Source organism: Pipistrellus hanaki (genome assembly GCF_964339955.1).
Source record: "Pipistrellus hanaki genome assembly, chromosome: 1".
Lineage (NCBI taxonomy): Eukaryota > Metazoa > Chordata > Mammalia > Chiroptera > Vespertilionidae > Pipistrellus > Pipistrellus hanaki.
Window position 1 is genome coordinate 209,726,006 of NC_140503.1, and position 13,606 is coordinate 209,739,611.

The window sequence follows — 13,606 nt, forward strand, 5'->3', positions numbered from 1 at the left end:
TATTATCCATAAATGAGTGAGGTCATGTGGTGTTTCTTTCATTGATTGGCTTATTTCACTCAGCATGATATTCTCCAATTCCATCCAGGTTGCTGCAAATGATGAGAATTTCTTCTTTTTTATGGCAGCATAGTATTCCATTGTGTAGATGTGCCATAGTTTTTTGATCCAATCATCTGCTGACGAGCACCTAGGCTGTTTCCAAATCCTAGCTATTGTAGATTGTGCTGCTATGAACATAGGGGTGCATATATCCTTTCTGATTGGTGTTTCTAGTTTCTGGGATATATTCCTAGGAGTGGGATTACTGGGTCAAATGGGAGTTCCATATTCAGTTTTTTGAGGAGACTCCACACTGTTCTCCACAGTGGCTGCACCAGTCTGCATTCCCACCAGCAGTGCACGAGGGTTCCTTTTTCTCCACAACCTCGCCAGCACTTGTTGTTTGTTGATTTGTTGATGTTGGCCACTCTGACAGGTGTGAGATGGTGCCGCATTGTTGTTTTGATTTGCATCTCTCAAGACTATGCCTTTTGCCACGCCAGAGTCTGTCCTTCCTTTCCGAGGCACACGGTCTTCCTACAGCCGGTGTGGCTAAGTGGCAGGTCCCGTCAGTGGTGTGCGCCATTTCCAGGGTGGGCCTGAGAACGAGCAGCTTGCTCCCTAGCTGGCCTCCTCTTGCCTTCCCTCCAGTTGCAACCTGAAGGACTCCTTCCCGAGCCTGCAGGTGATGACGGTCTGCCGGAAGGAAGCGGGTCCCAGAGTGGCCGCATGAGCAGCTGCACACCAGCCGAGGCTGCGCCCCTCAGCCTGGGACACAGGCCTGCGCTTTGCTCTCGACGCCATTGCCTTGTAGTGTTGGGTCTTTGGTGAATAGTAGTTCTGCTTTTCACCCTAATTCATACACTTTTAAACTAGATTCAGAATTGGGTTCATCTGACGTGAGTTTTCATTGGCATTTTATTGTTCAGTGATGCTACTGAAGGTCTGATAAATACTGGGGCGGGGGAGGTTTCAGGGTGATTTGGGGCTGAGCTGGTGCTATACATATGATTAAGAACATATTTATTAGACTACACCTTTATGTTTTATCCAAGTACCTATAAAGCTCAAGTAATGTTTTTTAGCATACATTTATCCAGGTCCTATATTTAACTTGAGAGAGCTTAGAGGTGAATTTGGTGTTTTCTAGTAAAATAAAAATATTTTTACAGACATAGCAAATTAGGAGTTTGAGGCCCCTAGAGATAGATATTTGTCAAAATCCAATTTACTTATGTGAAATGTTTATTTCCATCATTTCATGGAAATCTTTGCAATTTTAAGGACAGATGACAAAGTGACAAAATAGATCTATTTCAACTTTATTCATTCTAGTCCAGAGTTTATGGATAAACGACTTATATTATTTCTACTCTATCCCATAAACATAAAACTCTTATTTTCAATCAGGCAGACCCTGCCAGGTTTGCTTCGGTTTGCTCTGCCTGCCTCAGCTGCCTTCTCTCCCTTGGATTTGAGTGTTTCCTGATTGCTGTTTGCCTTCATTCTGCGGCGTTTGGTCTTGCCTCTGTGAGAATGAGCTCAGCTCTGGTGCTTGCTCTCTGCACAATCCATCTTTGGAAACCCCTGTTCTCCTGCAAGGCCCTTGCCGGCCCCTTTTTAGTCTCGCCCTTCCACTTTCCTTCTTTCTGCCACGTTCAGATTTGACTGTAACTTCCAAACCCGTGACATTTTCCAACTCTCTACCTACCTTTTTTTTCTCTCCTTCACGCACAGCTGAGGATGAAGTCAGCATTTTAAGGCTCTGTTCAAATGCTTCAGCAGCAGCTTGCGCTCAGCTCAGAGCACTTACCTGCGACGTGTTTGGGTGCTTTAACTGTCGCTCTGCTCCCCACCCCTCCCCTGAGCCCCCAGCAAACTTCCTGTGGGCCAGCGCAGTTCGGTTCCCAGGACCCTGATCGCTGCAGTTGGCCAGGGAGCGGTCTGAAAGCAGACGTGGTGTCCTGGAGGGGGTCCCTCCGGGAGGCCAGCCGGTGACGTCATAGCAGCTGTGGGAATGCCACGGGTGGCCGCGCAGCTAGAACGTTCACTGGCGCTCGGTCTGCACCAGTGACAGCTATTGCCCTGGCTGCTGGGACACCGGGGATTGGTGCTGTGGCTGGAATAATACGTCCTGTGGAAAAAGACAGACCGAGGGTGAATACTTAGCAATGAAGGCTAAATGTGGTAACCAGAGGGCTTCCCTGGGAGCCTGCCAGCAGACCACCTGCAGCCACAAGCCAGGGCTCAGTCCGAAGACTTGAGCTCCTCTGTAAAGGCCCCCCGCGCCAGAGGCTTGTCCTGAGAAAGGAGACCTGCTCCCTCAGGAACCGCCGCCTCCTTCCCTCCTGGCCGTTACATCATCGGGACCGGCAAGAAGTCCCGGGCCTGTGAGGGCGTGTGTGGCTGTGTGTGTCAGAACAACAGTGATTTGAACAGGGACCATTGAAAGCGTTTTGATTAGCAATGGGAGTAGCTGCCAGGGGTAACAGCAGTCTGAACATTATGGTACAAGCTGGCATGGGGAGCAGCTGTTGGAGGTAGTGTGCCGAAGGACACATGAAATGAGAGCAACTCGGCCAGGTGACGCCCCAGCCTGTCATCTGCCGTAGGACAGGCGCCATGAGCTCTTAGGGAGTCACCGGGAGGCTGGGCAGAGGCTGGGCGTGGCCCCACAGCATGGCGCTCCTCTTCGCCAGGACTGACCTCGCCACTGCAGCACCGAATGCTCAGCCTTCCCGCACAGACAGGCGCTCAGTCCCAGTGGCATCACCCTCTGGGGAAAGTAGTCACTGCTGGCAAGGTGCTAACACTGAGCCGTTAGACATGGGGGCCTGCTTTATGGTGGAGGAGCTGCAGGGCGCATGAGCATGGGACCCTCGGCTCCTCACAGCTGCACACCCATGAGCACCAGCCCGATGGAGCGGGGAGGGGCCTGTAGCAGGCCCAGCTCAGGTGCCAGCCTGGGGAGGATCCCAGGTGCAGTGGGCAATTACAGGGTCGGACCCAAAAGGCGGAAGTGGGCGTGGCCCTGCTCACCGACGTTCAAGGTCCTCCAGGTTGTCCTGACTCTCCGAGGGGCAGCCACCAGCGCACAGGAAGGGACCAATTCATCCCAAGGCCAGCTGCCACCGGTCATGCCAAGATCCTATGGGAAGGGCCTGGCAGGCAGAGAATGCCATCTCCATCGGCTCCGCTGGGCCTCCTGGTCACGTTAGGGCTATTGTTACGTACTGGGGTCAGGGAAGCATGTACTGGGCACCACGCGGGTGTGACTGGCCACCTCTCGGTCCCCTGCCCACACTTCACAGCACACACGCCGGCCCTGGCCTGAGGAAGGCATCGGGCTCACCGCTCAGGGAGGAGGGTCTGGCCCCTCCATCAGTAAGTGCCTGGGCACCAGGGTGCTCAGCCGGGGTGAGGGCCCTTCGCGGCGGCTGCAGAAGAGGGAGACGAATAGCTTTTGCAGCTTTGAGGCAAGCTGCAGTGCCGCCGCCCTTCTTTTGAAAAGTTTCCCAGGAAGAGGCCACAGAATCCGGAAGAAGCTGCTCAGAATGATCTGAAGCAAGTGGCTGTGGCAGAAAGAGTGTGGGTGTCGTGTAGTGGGCACCAGCTGTGCCCAGGACTGGTCCTTGCTGGTAGGCTGCTCACAGCACAGCGCCTCCTGGTGATCGCCTCAGCTGCAAAGAAACTGCTTGGCCCCAGGACACCCATGCTCCCAGGAGCAAACCATCCGGTGGCCGGTTGGTGCTGAGGCTGAGGCCCAGCTCCCTAGACCCACCAGGGTCAGCTCTGCAGGGCATGTCAGCTCCCTCTGCAGTGATGGCACCTTCACTCGCCTGCAGAGGTCGGTCCTGAGAGCACTTCCCAGTGACCTTTCTGATCAGAAACTCCCGTCTCCTAGATGGCCACTGGGGCCACACTTGTGCAGTGCATGTGTGTAACGTACACAGTGGGGAGATTTGGACACTTACTTTAGAAATGGGATCACATTTTCACTGATTTCTGCGACTCCAAGTCAACTGATACTGCTTCAAGTCATCTTTTCCAATGGCTGTGTGCTTCAGAGTGTGGGCGTTACGTAATTTATTCATCGACTTCCCTCTTGATTGGTATCAGTCATTTGCCAGGTTTCTTACAAGGGTTTTCAGAATCAAGTATTCAAATATAAATGCCAGGTAGTAATTTTTAATAAACATTTCACGATCACATAAATTTTCCTCCAGTTAATTTGAAGATACTTTACATAAAAACATTCCTTACAATGATAATAGGCATTTTGATTGTTGTGAATTTTGTTGTGTTTTTTAATAGCACAACTTATATGACCTAGATTTCAGTGATTGGTTAATGCCTCGTGTTTCTTTTTTGTGTTTTTAAAAGCTGCAGAAGTGGTAAATGAATCCAGTGTTAAGTATTCAGTTCTTGAAGATGGGAAGAATCAAACGCTGGATAAAATGGTAAGTCGTTGCAAATATGAATAATTAGATAACCTTCACTTATCAAACAAATATTTGTTAAGTGTCTACTATATGCTAGGCACTGTGGATACAGTGATTTGTTTTTAAATATATTTTTATTGATTTCATACATTGGCTGCCTATTGCACACCCCACACTGGGGATAAAGTCCTGACCAGGAATTGAATGTTCCACCACTGAGCCACACCGGCCGGGCTGACTTTTTTTTTTATACACCTCCACAGATTTATAATCTATATAATAAAAGCCTAAGTGACCATGATGGTGGAACAGCCAGAATGACCAGTCGCTATGATGCGCACTGACCATGGGGTGGGGCAGACACTCAAGACAGGAGCTGCCCCCTGGTGGTCAGTGCTCTCCCACAGGGGGAGCGCTGCTCAGCCAGAAGCGGGGCTCACAGCTGGGGAGTGCAGCAGTGGTGGCGGGAGCCTCTCCTGCATTCGTGGAAGCGCTAAGGTGCAGCAGCGAGTAGAGCGATAAGGAGCAGTGAGCAGGTGGGCAGTAAAGAGGAGGGACTTTGGACTGCAAGAGAGCACAGGCCGGGCTGAGGGATCCCTCCCCTGCAGTGTATGAATTCGTGCACCGGGCCTCTAGTGTAATATAATGTTATGCTTGACAATCTTCTCTACTATAAAAATGAGTATAAATTAAAATTTTCTGTGATCCTATTACCAAGTGTTAAAACATTTTCTTTCAAAATTATTTAAAAGTACAATTAGTATATAGTTGTTTAAAACAATATAAATATATCATAACACCTAGAAAAGAAACATTAAAAATAACATTTTATTGTTAACAAATCCCATAATTAATGGATAGGCATGATCATCCCCCTCTCCCCCTCAATTGGTGTGTGATACTTTGAGTGAATATCGCATACTGCTAGATTGAGGCAGAGGATTGCTGCTGAGCCATATTTTAAATGAATTTTTAATAGATAGATTAACACCATGGTTGGCAAAATGCAGCTCACGAGCCACATGCGGCTGGCTCTTTGGCCCATTGAGTGTGGCTCTTCCACAAAATAACCACGGCCTGGGCAATTCTGTTTCGAAGAAGTGGCATTAGAAGAAGTTTAAGTTTAAAAAATTTGGCTCTCAAAAGAAATTTCAATCGCTGTGCTGTTGATATTTGGCTCTGTTGACTGATGAGTTCGCCGACCACTGGGTTAACATATCACATCGTTGTGGCGGGTTCAGTTTCCCTATAAACGACCATTACTTGGAAGTTGTGAGTTTTTAACCTCCAGTCTCTGCACATCGGAACTTACTCCCATCCATGGCTTCTCTGGTCACTTGCACGAGTCCCGCCCCGGGGGTGGTTGCAGACTTTTTGAACTCCTGCCTGGTCCCACCTGGTCCCACTGGTCCCGCCTGTGATTCACATACGGGCGGGCTCCTGCTGGGTGGAAGAGTGACCGCTCTGGAAGACACCACTGTGTAATTCACTGGACAGCGGGATCTAGCTTCTGCGGAGCTGTGTTCCCACTTTACTGCAGAGGGGCCTTATAGATCTCTGTCTTATGGATCCATGTGCTAATGAATGTCTCCCCCTTTTCCGTAGGATCTTCATTCTTTCACAAGCCAGACATCTAGTGCTTCTCTCAGACTCCCTCAGTCCTCCAGTATCGGACTCGCAGGTCAGCTGCCTGCTGACCAAAGACAGAACCTCAGCTCCCGGGCTCCTTCCAGCTGTCCACCCCCACAGCGTAACCACGAGGCTCCAGTGCTACAGAAGAAGGAACATAGAAGAAAACATCTAAAACAACACGTCAAGAATGAAAATAAAGAAAGCATGACTCTTAAAAGAAAGCACATTCCATGTCATAATTCACCGGAGAGAAGGAGTAAACACACAGCACTGAAAGAAGATGCTGAGCAGGTGGAAGCCTCCATGGATCCTGGGGACTCACATCTCTGCGATGTCAGGCATCTGGGGGATTCGGAGAAAAGCCAGCTGATGGAAATGCTCCAGCAGGCAGCATCTCTGGTGGTGACGCTGATGTACAAGGATGGTTCAACCCAGCTACGGGCTGACCAGGTCAGTAAGCAGTGCGGCTTTGTTTACTTTGTTTTTCTGGCACCAAAAGAGAAACCCATGCTGCTAGTGTCTGAGCAGAGCTAGGCATAAGATTTTAAGCCTTCCCTTCTCCCCAGTGGTAAGCTATTGATAATGCATAGTGTTTCTTAAAACATATTTGTATTGATTTCAGGGAGGAAGGGAGAGGGAGAGAGAGAAAAAAACATCAACCATGAAAGAGAATTATTGATCAGAATCGAACCCAGGACCCTTCAGTCTGCAGGCCGACACTCTATCCACTGAGCCAAACTGGCTAAGGCAGTCTTTTTTTATTTTAGTCATGTGAGTGGATATGACATGGTGTTTCATTTGGTTTTAAATTGTATTTCCCTAATATATGATGACATTGAGCATCTTCTCATGTGCTGACTGGACATTTGTACATTTTCTTTGGTAAATGATCCATTCAAATCTTTTGCTCATTTTTTTAAATGAAAAGTTTTTAATGTTAACTATTGTAAAGATCCACGAATTTTCATCTCTTTTCCCACCTCCACCCACCCCTGCCTCCCCCTGCCTTGGCCTTCACCACACTTTTGTCCATGTCTGTGGGATATGTATATATGTTCTTTTGCCAATCTCTCCACCTTCTATATCCAGTCATCCCTGCACCCCTCCCCTCTGGAACCTGCCAGTATGTTCCATGTTTTCATGCTTCTGATTCCATTTTGTTCATCAGTTTATTCTGTCCATTAGATTCCACATATTAATGAGATAATGGTATTTGGTTTATTTTACTTAGCATAATACTCTCTAGATCTATTCATGCTATATATTGCAAAGAGTAAGAGTTCCTTCTTTTTTATAATCACACTGGAGGTCCAGTGCATGAAATCCGTGCAAAGTTATGTTCCCTAGGCCTGGCCTGTGATCAGAGCCAATCTGTGGGGTGACCAGTAGGGTGATGGGAGGGGGAAGCCCACTCATACCCGCCTAGGCTGGGCTGGCGCTGCCTGCTCGCTGGCCCTGCCCCCTGCTGTCTTGGGTCGGGGCCTGCGGGCTGGGGGCAGCTCCTACATTGAGTGTCTGCCCCCTGGTGGTCAATGTGTGTCATAGTGACTGGATATTCCGCTGTTTGGTTGATTTGCATATTTGGGTTTTGTATAGATAGATAGTATTCCATGGTTTTGTTTCCACTCATTTGCTGAGGGGTACTTGGGCTGTTTCCAGATCTTGGCTGTTGTAAATAATGCTACTATGAGCATAAGGGTGTGATTTTCTTCATGTTTCGTTCTTTTTTAAAAAAAAAAATATTTTATTGATTTTTCACAGAGAGGAAGGGAGAAGGATAGAGAGCTGGAAACATTGATGAGAGAGAAACATGGACCAGCTGCCTCCTGCACACCCTCCATCGGGGATGTGCCCGCAACCAATGTACATGCCCTTGACCGGAATCAAACCTGGGACCCTTCAGTCCGCACACTGACGCTCTATCCACTGAGCCAAACCGGTTTCGGCTTCTTCATGTTTCTTATAACTTGGGGTTTATTGATGTTCTTGGTTCTACAGATTAACTCGGGAAAATAGACATCAGTTTTTGGTACTCCAGGTGGGACATGATGACATTTTATTATTTTGGGTTTTGTACTCCTTGAGCAGGGTACGTCTCTCAGTTACTTAGGTCTTCTCTGATTCCTTTCACCAGTGTTTTCAGCATATACATCCTGTACAAATTATGATGGTTTTTAAGTATTTCGTTTTTAGAATAGTTATTAAAAACAATTTTTTATAAGTTAAGTTTTACATGTTTATTTTTTAAATCTTTATTGTTGAGCTTATTATAGATGAACATGTTATTGTATCAGACTGCAGTTGGTTTTATTGTTTTGACCTTGTATCCTGCAACCTTGGCAAGTTTTTCTGTAGATTCCTTTGGGTTTTCTATGCAGACATTTGTATCATCTGTAAATAGAGGCAGTATAATTCTTCCTTTCTGATTTATGTATCTTCTCTTTCTCTTTCCTGTCGTTTTGCACTGGCTAAGACTTCTATTTTGATGGTGAATAGGCAGGAGAGCAGATTTGGAGAGCAAGATCCTAGGTTTGGTTTCTGGCCTCGAGTGTTATTAAAGAGCTGTTTCTTTACAAATTTAGCCTCAGGTCTTTTCTGTCTCTTTCATGATAAAACATGACATATCTTTCTTAAATAAACATGTTGTCTATGTTTAATATTGGAACTTTGTTTCATTGTCTATTCCCAGGCCCCGATTTCCGCTGTGAAGGGAATTGTGCTGTTACCGCAGAGCCGCGCAGAAGGCGGCGGTCCTCTGGCTGCCTCCGCCCCGGGCCGCGCTCCGGAGGCAGGAGCCCTGCCCAGCGACCCGTGCGTCTACATAGAGACGGCGCCGCCCGCAGTCTGCAGCCAGGAACAAGGAGCACACAGCCAGTTTGCCCGGTAAGAACATGTTACTGCCCTGAGGTCTACGGACATGCCTGACTTATCCTGGTTTAACGTTCCCAAGCTTCAACTTTAATTGTTTAGACTTTTAGACGTTTCACATGAGCCATGAAAATAAAATGGATCTAAAAGACAGAAACCTCTCTCACTGGTCCTCCCCCTCCCCACCCCCAGCCCAAGAGCGTCCGTGGGGACCTGCTCCAGGATTTGACCAACATCTCAGTGAGAAGTTGGTGAGAACCCATCCTCCCAGGCCTAACCGCGTCACTGCCCGGTCCCAGGTGCTTCTCCGTCCGCTGGGCCGCTCCCTCGGTGACAGGGTCAGAGTGAGGGTGCCGCTCCTTCCACAGCAGACTGTCCTCAGTGCCGCCGAGATCCCGCCCTTTTCAGAGCCTTGTTCTGGGGGGCAGGCGGCAGGGCCCCGCGCACCTGCCTTCTGGGGTCTGTAGTGTTAGCGCAGGGGGGCTTCTTTGCTCCTCCTCGGTCCTGGGAGGTCCTGCTGTGGGGGAGCCTGTGCCCCCATCCTTCACTGGGGGTGTCAGCCTGGCCGGGCGCCTCCTCTTCCTGTGCCAGCCCTCCGAGTGCAGGCCAGTTAGCTGCCCAGGGAGCTCCTGGAAGCTGCCGCCCTGAACAGGAGTCCGGGAGGCGCAGGACGAGACAGTGGGGCCTCTGAGCAGCCTCCGTGGGCTCTGGGTGGTGCCAGGTCATTGCCGTGCGAGTCCCAGCCCATGGGAGTGAGGCCTCTGCCAGGAGTGGTGGAGGCGCTCGCCGCGGCCTGTGTGACTGGAGGGAGCCTCCATAGACATCCCCCCACGGGCCCAGCGTGTGGCTGGACGGCCCTGTGGGTCTGACACGATCACAGGACGCCCGCCAGCAAACACCGCAGGAAGCTGTGAGGAAGGCTGTATTAGTCATAGTGCACAGCTGGAGGTACATGGCTGCCGGGCCCCGGCGAGGCTGTGTGAGGGGAGAGCGTGGACCTGGGCTCTGCCTTCCTCCCACCTGAGGGGGGCCAGGGTTTCGAGCGTTTACTCTGTATTGGCCAGTGGACGCTGAGAGCCGGCGTCAGGGCAGGAGGGGAAAGCGGGGTCCCACATGCGTCAGGTATCTCGGTTGCCCAGGGCTTTCTGGGTGGGGACCTCCATGGTGGGGGTGGCCAGAGCCTGTGTGGCTGGTTCGCTAGCAGCTGGGTCATACCGCTGGCCACACGTCTGTTCGTGATGGATGTCTTTGAAAATGGATACCATGCGATCCAGAGCTGATGTCAGGCACTAAGGACGGTCATTTCTGGTGAGAGGGGGACAGTGACAGACCCAGCATTCTGCTCCCACGAAACCCGTAGCCTCCCTTTTCTATAATTTTCGTGAAAGGCCGTCACTAGGTCTGTCCTATGGGAGACTCTGAGAAGGAGCCCTGTATTTGGGGGGCCTCTTCTCAACTCTGGGTGTTTGAATTCCCGCGACACCCTGCATTGGACATCTAATCGTTACTGTAGCCTGAACATGCGCAGAACCGACCTCCTGTCTTCCCTGAAACGGCCTCCCCGGCCCTTCTCCTGGTTCACGGCAGCTTTAGCTCTCCGCGGGCGAGGCAGGAGTCTGGGCATCATCTTCACTGGGGAATCCCACTGGCTCTGCCTTCAAAATAGCTAGACTCGGACCCCTCTCCCCTCTGCTGCTGCCGCGGAGCAGGCCCTGCCTCCTGACTGAGTCCCAGCAAGAGCTTCCCGCCCTTCATTCGGTCCTGCTCACACATGAACCACCACGCCACCGCCCGTCCACCCCTCCGACAGCCTGTTCGCTCTGAGGAGAACCAGAGTTCCCACCAGAGCCTGCGGCTCCTCCACTGTCTCGGCCTCATCCCCTCTCCCTCTGTCCTGTCCCACCTCCTGCTGCTCGCTAGCTCGGGAGCCTCTGCCCACAGGCCTCTGCCAGCTGCTCCTTCTCCCAGATCGCTGCACAGTTGGCCACCTCATTCCTTTATGTTTTTTTTAAAGCAAATTATGAAAATGCAAGAGTGGAAAGAATCATATAACGTCCATATCCCATTCACCCGGGCCAGCTATCCAAACAGAAGGGGAGGAGGCCAGGCTGGGATTAAGGAAAATACCAGATATGTCATTTATGTCACATGTTTCAGGATGCAGTGCTAAAAACATGGGCTTTCACTTTAGCTGGTTTTGCTCAGTGGTTAGAGCGTAAACCCTCAGGCTGAAGGGTTTTTGGTTCGATTCCAGACAAGGGCTCTATCCCCAGCCCTTGTCAGAGCACACGTGGGAGGCAACCAATTGATGTCTCTCTCTCACATTAATGTTTCTCTCTCTGTCTCTCCCCCTCCTTTCTACTCTCTCTAAAAACCAATGGAGCCGGGACCAGTTTGGCTCAGTGGATAGAGCGTCGGCCTGTGGACTGAAAGGTCCCAGGTTCGATTCCGGTCAAGGGCATGTACCTTGGTTGCGGGCACATCCCCAGTGGGGGGTGTGCAAGAGGCAGCTGGTCGATGTTTCTCTCTCATCGACATTTCTAACTCTCTGTCTCTCTCAATTCCTCTCTGTGTAAAATCAATAAAATATATATTAAAAAAATAAATAAATAAAAACCAATGGAAAAAATATCCTCAGGTGAGGATTAATAGAAAAAAATAAATACTAAAAACATGGGCTTTAAAAAGTCTTTCCTGTTGGAAGTATTACATATGCCCCCTTTTTCTTTCTTATAGCCCGCCCACCCCCGCCCTGGCCTCCACTCCCAGCTGTTTGTGTGCACATGTTCTTCCGTGGTTCTCAGAGGGAAGATCCACCCCCACCCGCCTTCACTCTGAGATTCCAGTCTGTTCCATACCTCTGTGGCTCTGGGTCTGGGGTGTTCAAGTCCCCTCGTATGACTGTATTGCTGTCTATCGCTCTCTTAAGGTCCTCCATACGTTTTTATATATTTAGGTGCTCCTCTATTGGGTGCCTGTATGTTTACAGGGTTTATCCTCTTGTTGATCGATCCCTTTAGTATCATGTAGTGACCTTATTGTCTCTTGTGATGGCTTTTGTTTTGAAGTCTATTTAGTCAGATATGAGTATTGCCACGCTAGCTTTTTTTCATTTCCATTCGCATGGAAAATTTTTTCCCACCCCCTCACTCTCATTTCCTGTGTGTCTTTTTTTTTTTTTTTTTTTTTTTTTTTTTTTTTTCTTTCTTTCTTTTTTTTTTTTTTTTAAATCAATCTTTATTGTTCATATTATTACAAAGGTTCCTCATTTCTTCCCCCCTCCACCAGGTTCCCACCCCACCCTCTGCCCCCTCCCCATCCCCCATTGTCCTCATCCATAGGTGCACAGTTTATGTTCAGTCTCTTCCTCCCTCCCTTTCCCCGATAGTAAATCCCTTTTCAGATAGTAAATCTGTTACTTAGCATTTTCTCATATCAATAATACCTCCACATGCCCAATGATACACTTCACACAAAAGACATTTTCAAATAGGTCAACCAGCCTCATCCAGGCCCCACCCAAGGCACTCACAGATCAACACCCCAGCGCTATACTAACTGAACACATCCAGATCTAAGCCTTCATCACTTGATTCAGCAGACCCTCAAGTTCCCGCAGAAGTTTCCAGCCATGTCTGAGAGGCAGCCGTGGGCAGGTACAGGCGAGGAGCGAGCTGTTTCGGGCCTGGATGCTCCGGGCCTGGCCTCTGTTGCTCTGGTTCGTTCCACAACCAGCTGCTCCGGGTCTGGTCACTGCCGCTCCCGACCTAGTTGCTCTGGACTTGGCTGTTGCTGCTACAGGCCTGGCCGCACCCGACCCGGCTGCTCTGGGACCGGTTGCTCCGGTCCCGGCCGCTCCGGGCCTGGCCGCTCCCATCCTGTCAGCCGCTGCTCCGGGCCTGGCTGCTCCCAGCCTGGCAGCCACTGCTCCTGGCCTGGCCGCACCAGACCCGGCTGCTCCGGGCCTGGCCGCTCCCAGCCTGGCAGCTGCTGCTCCGGGCCTGGCCGCTCCCATCCTGTCAGCCGCTGCTCCGGGCCTGGCTGCTCCCAGCCTGGCAGCCACTGCTCCTTGCCTGGTCGCACCAGACCCGGCTGCTCCGGGCCTGGCCGCTCCCAGCCTGGCAGCTGCTGCTCCGGGCCTGGCCGCTCCCAGCCTGGCAGCCGCTGCTCCTGGCCTGGCCACACCAGACCCGGCTGCTCCGGGCCTGGCCGCTCCCAGCCTGGCAGCTGCTGCTCCGGGCCTGGCCGCACCAGACCCGGCTGCTCCGGGCCTGGCCGCTCCCAGCCTGGCAGTCGCTGCTCCGGGCCTGGCCGCACCAGACCCGGCTGCTCCGGGCCTGGCCGCTCCCAGCCTGGCAGCTGCTGCTCCGAGCCTGGCCGCTCCCAGCCTGGCAGCCGCTGCTCCTGGCCTGGCCGCACCAGACCCGGCTGCTCCGGGCCTGGCCGCTCCCAGCCTGGCAGTCGCTGCTCCGGGCCTGGCCGCACCAGTCCCGGCTGCTCCGGGCCTGGCCGCACCAGTCCCGGCTGCTCCGGGCCTGGCCGCTCCCAGCCTGGCAGCCGCTTCTCCAGGCCTGGCCACTCCCAGCCTGGCAGCCACTGCTCCGGGCCTGGCCGCACCAGAC

The 13,606-nt window shown here is 51.3% G+C and overlaps 1 protein-coding gene across 3 annotated transcripts in view; it reads left to right on the forward strand.

The window, feature by feature from the left end:
• Window positions 1–13,606, forward strand: part of POLN (DNA polymerase nu) — a 63,890-nt gene that overhangs the window by 3,734 nt on the left and 46,550 nt on the right. For all 3 annotated transcript variants that reach the window (XM_084878892.1, XM_084878893.1, XM_084878894.1), the window contains exons 2-4: window positions 4,426–4,502; window positions 6,090–6,566; window positions 8,806–8,999. In XM_084878892.1, the coding sequence (XP_084735018.1) occupies window positions 4,426–4,502; window positions 6,090–6,566; window positions 8,806–8,999 (748 nt within the window). The remainder of the gene's footprint in view (window positions 1–4,425; window positions 4,503–6,089; window positions 6,567–8,805; window positions 9,000–13,606) is intronic.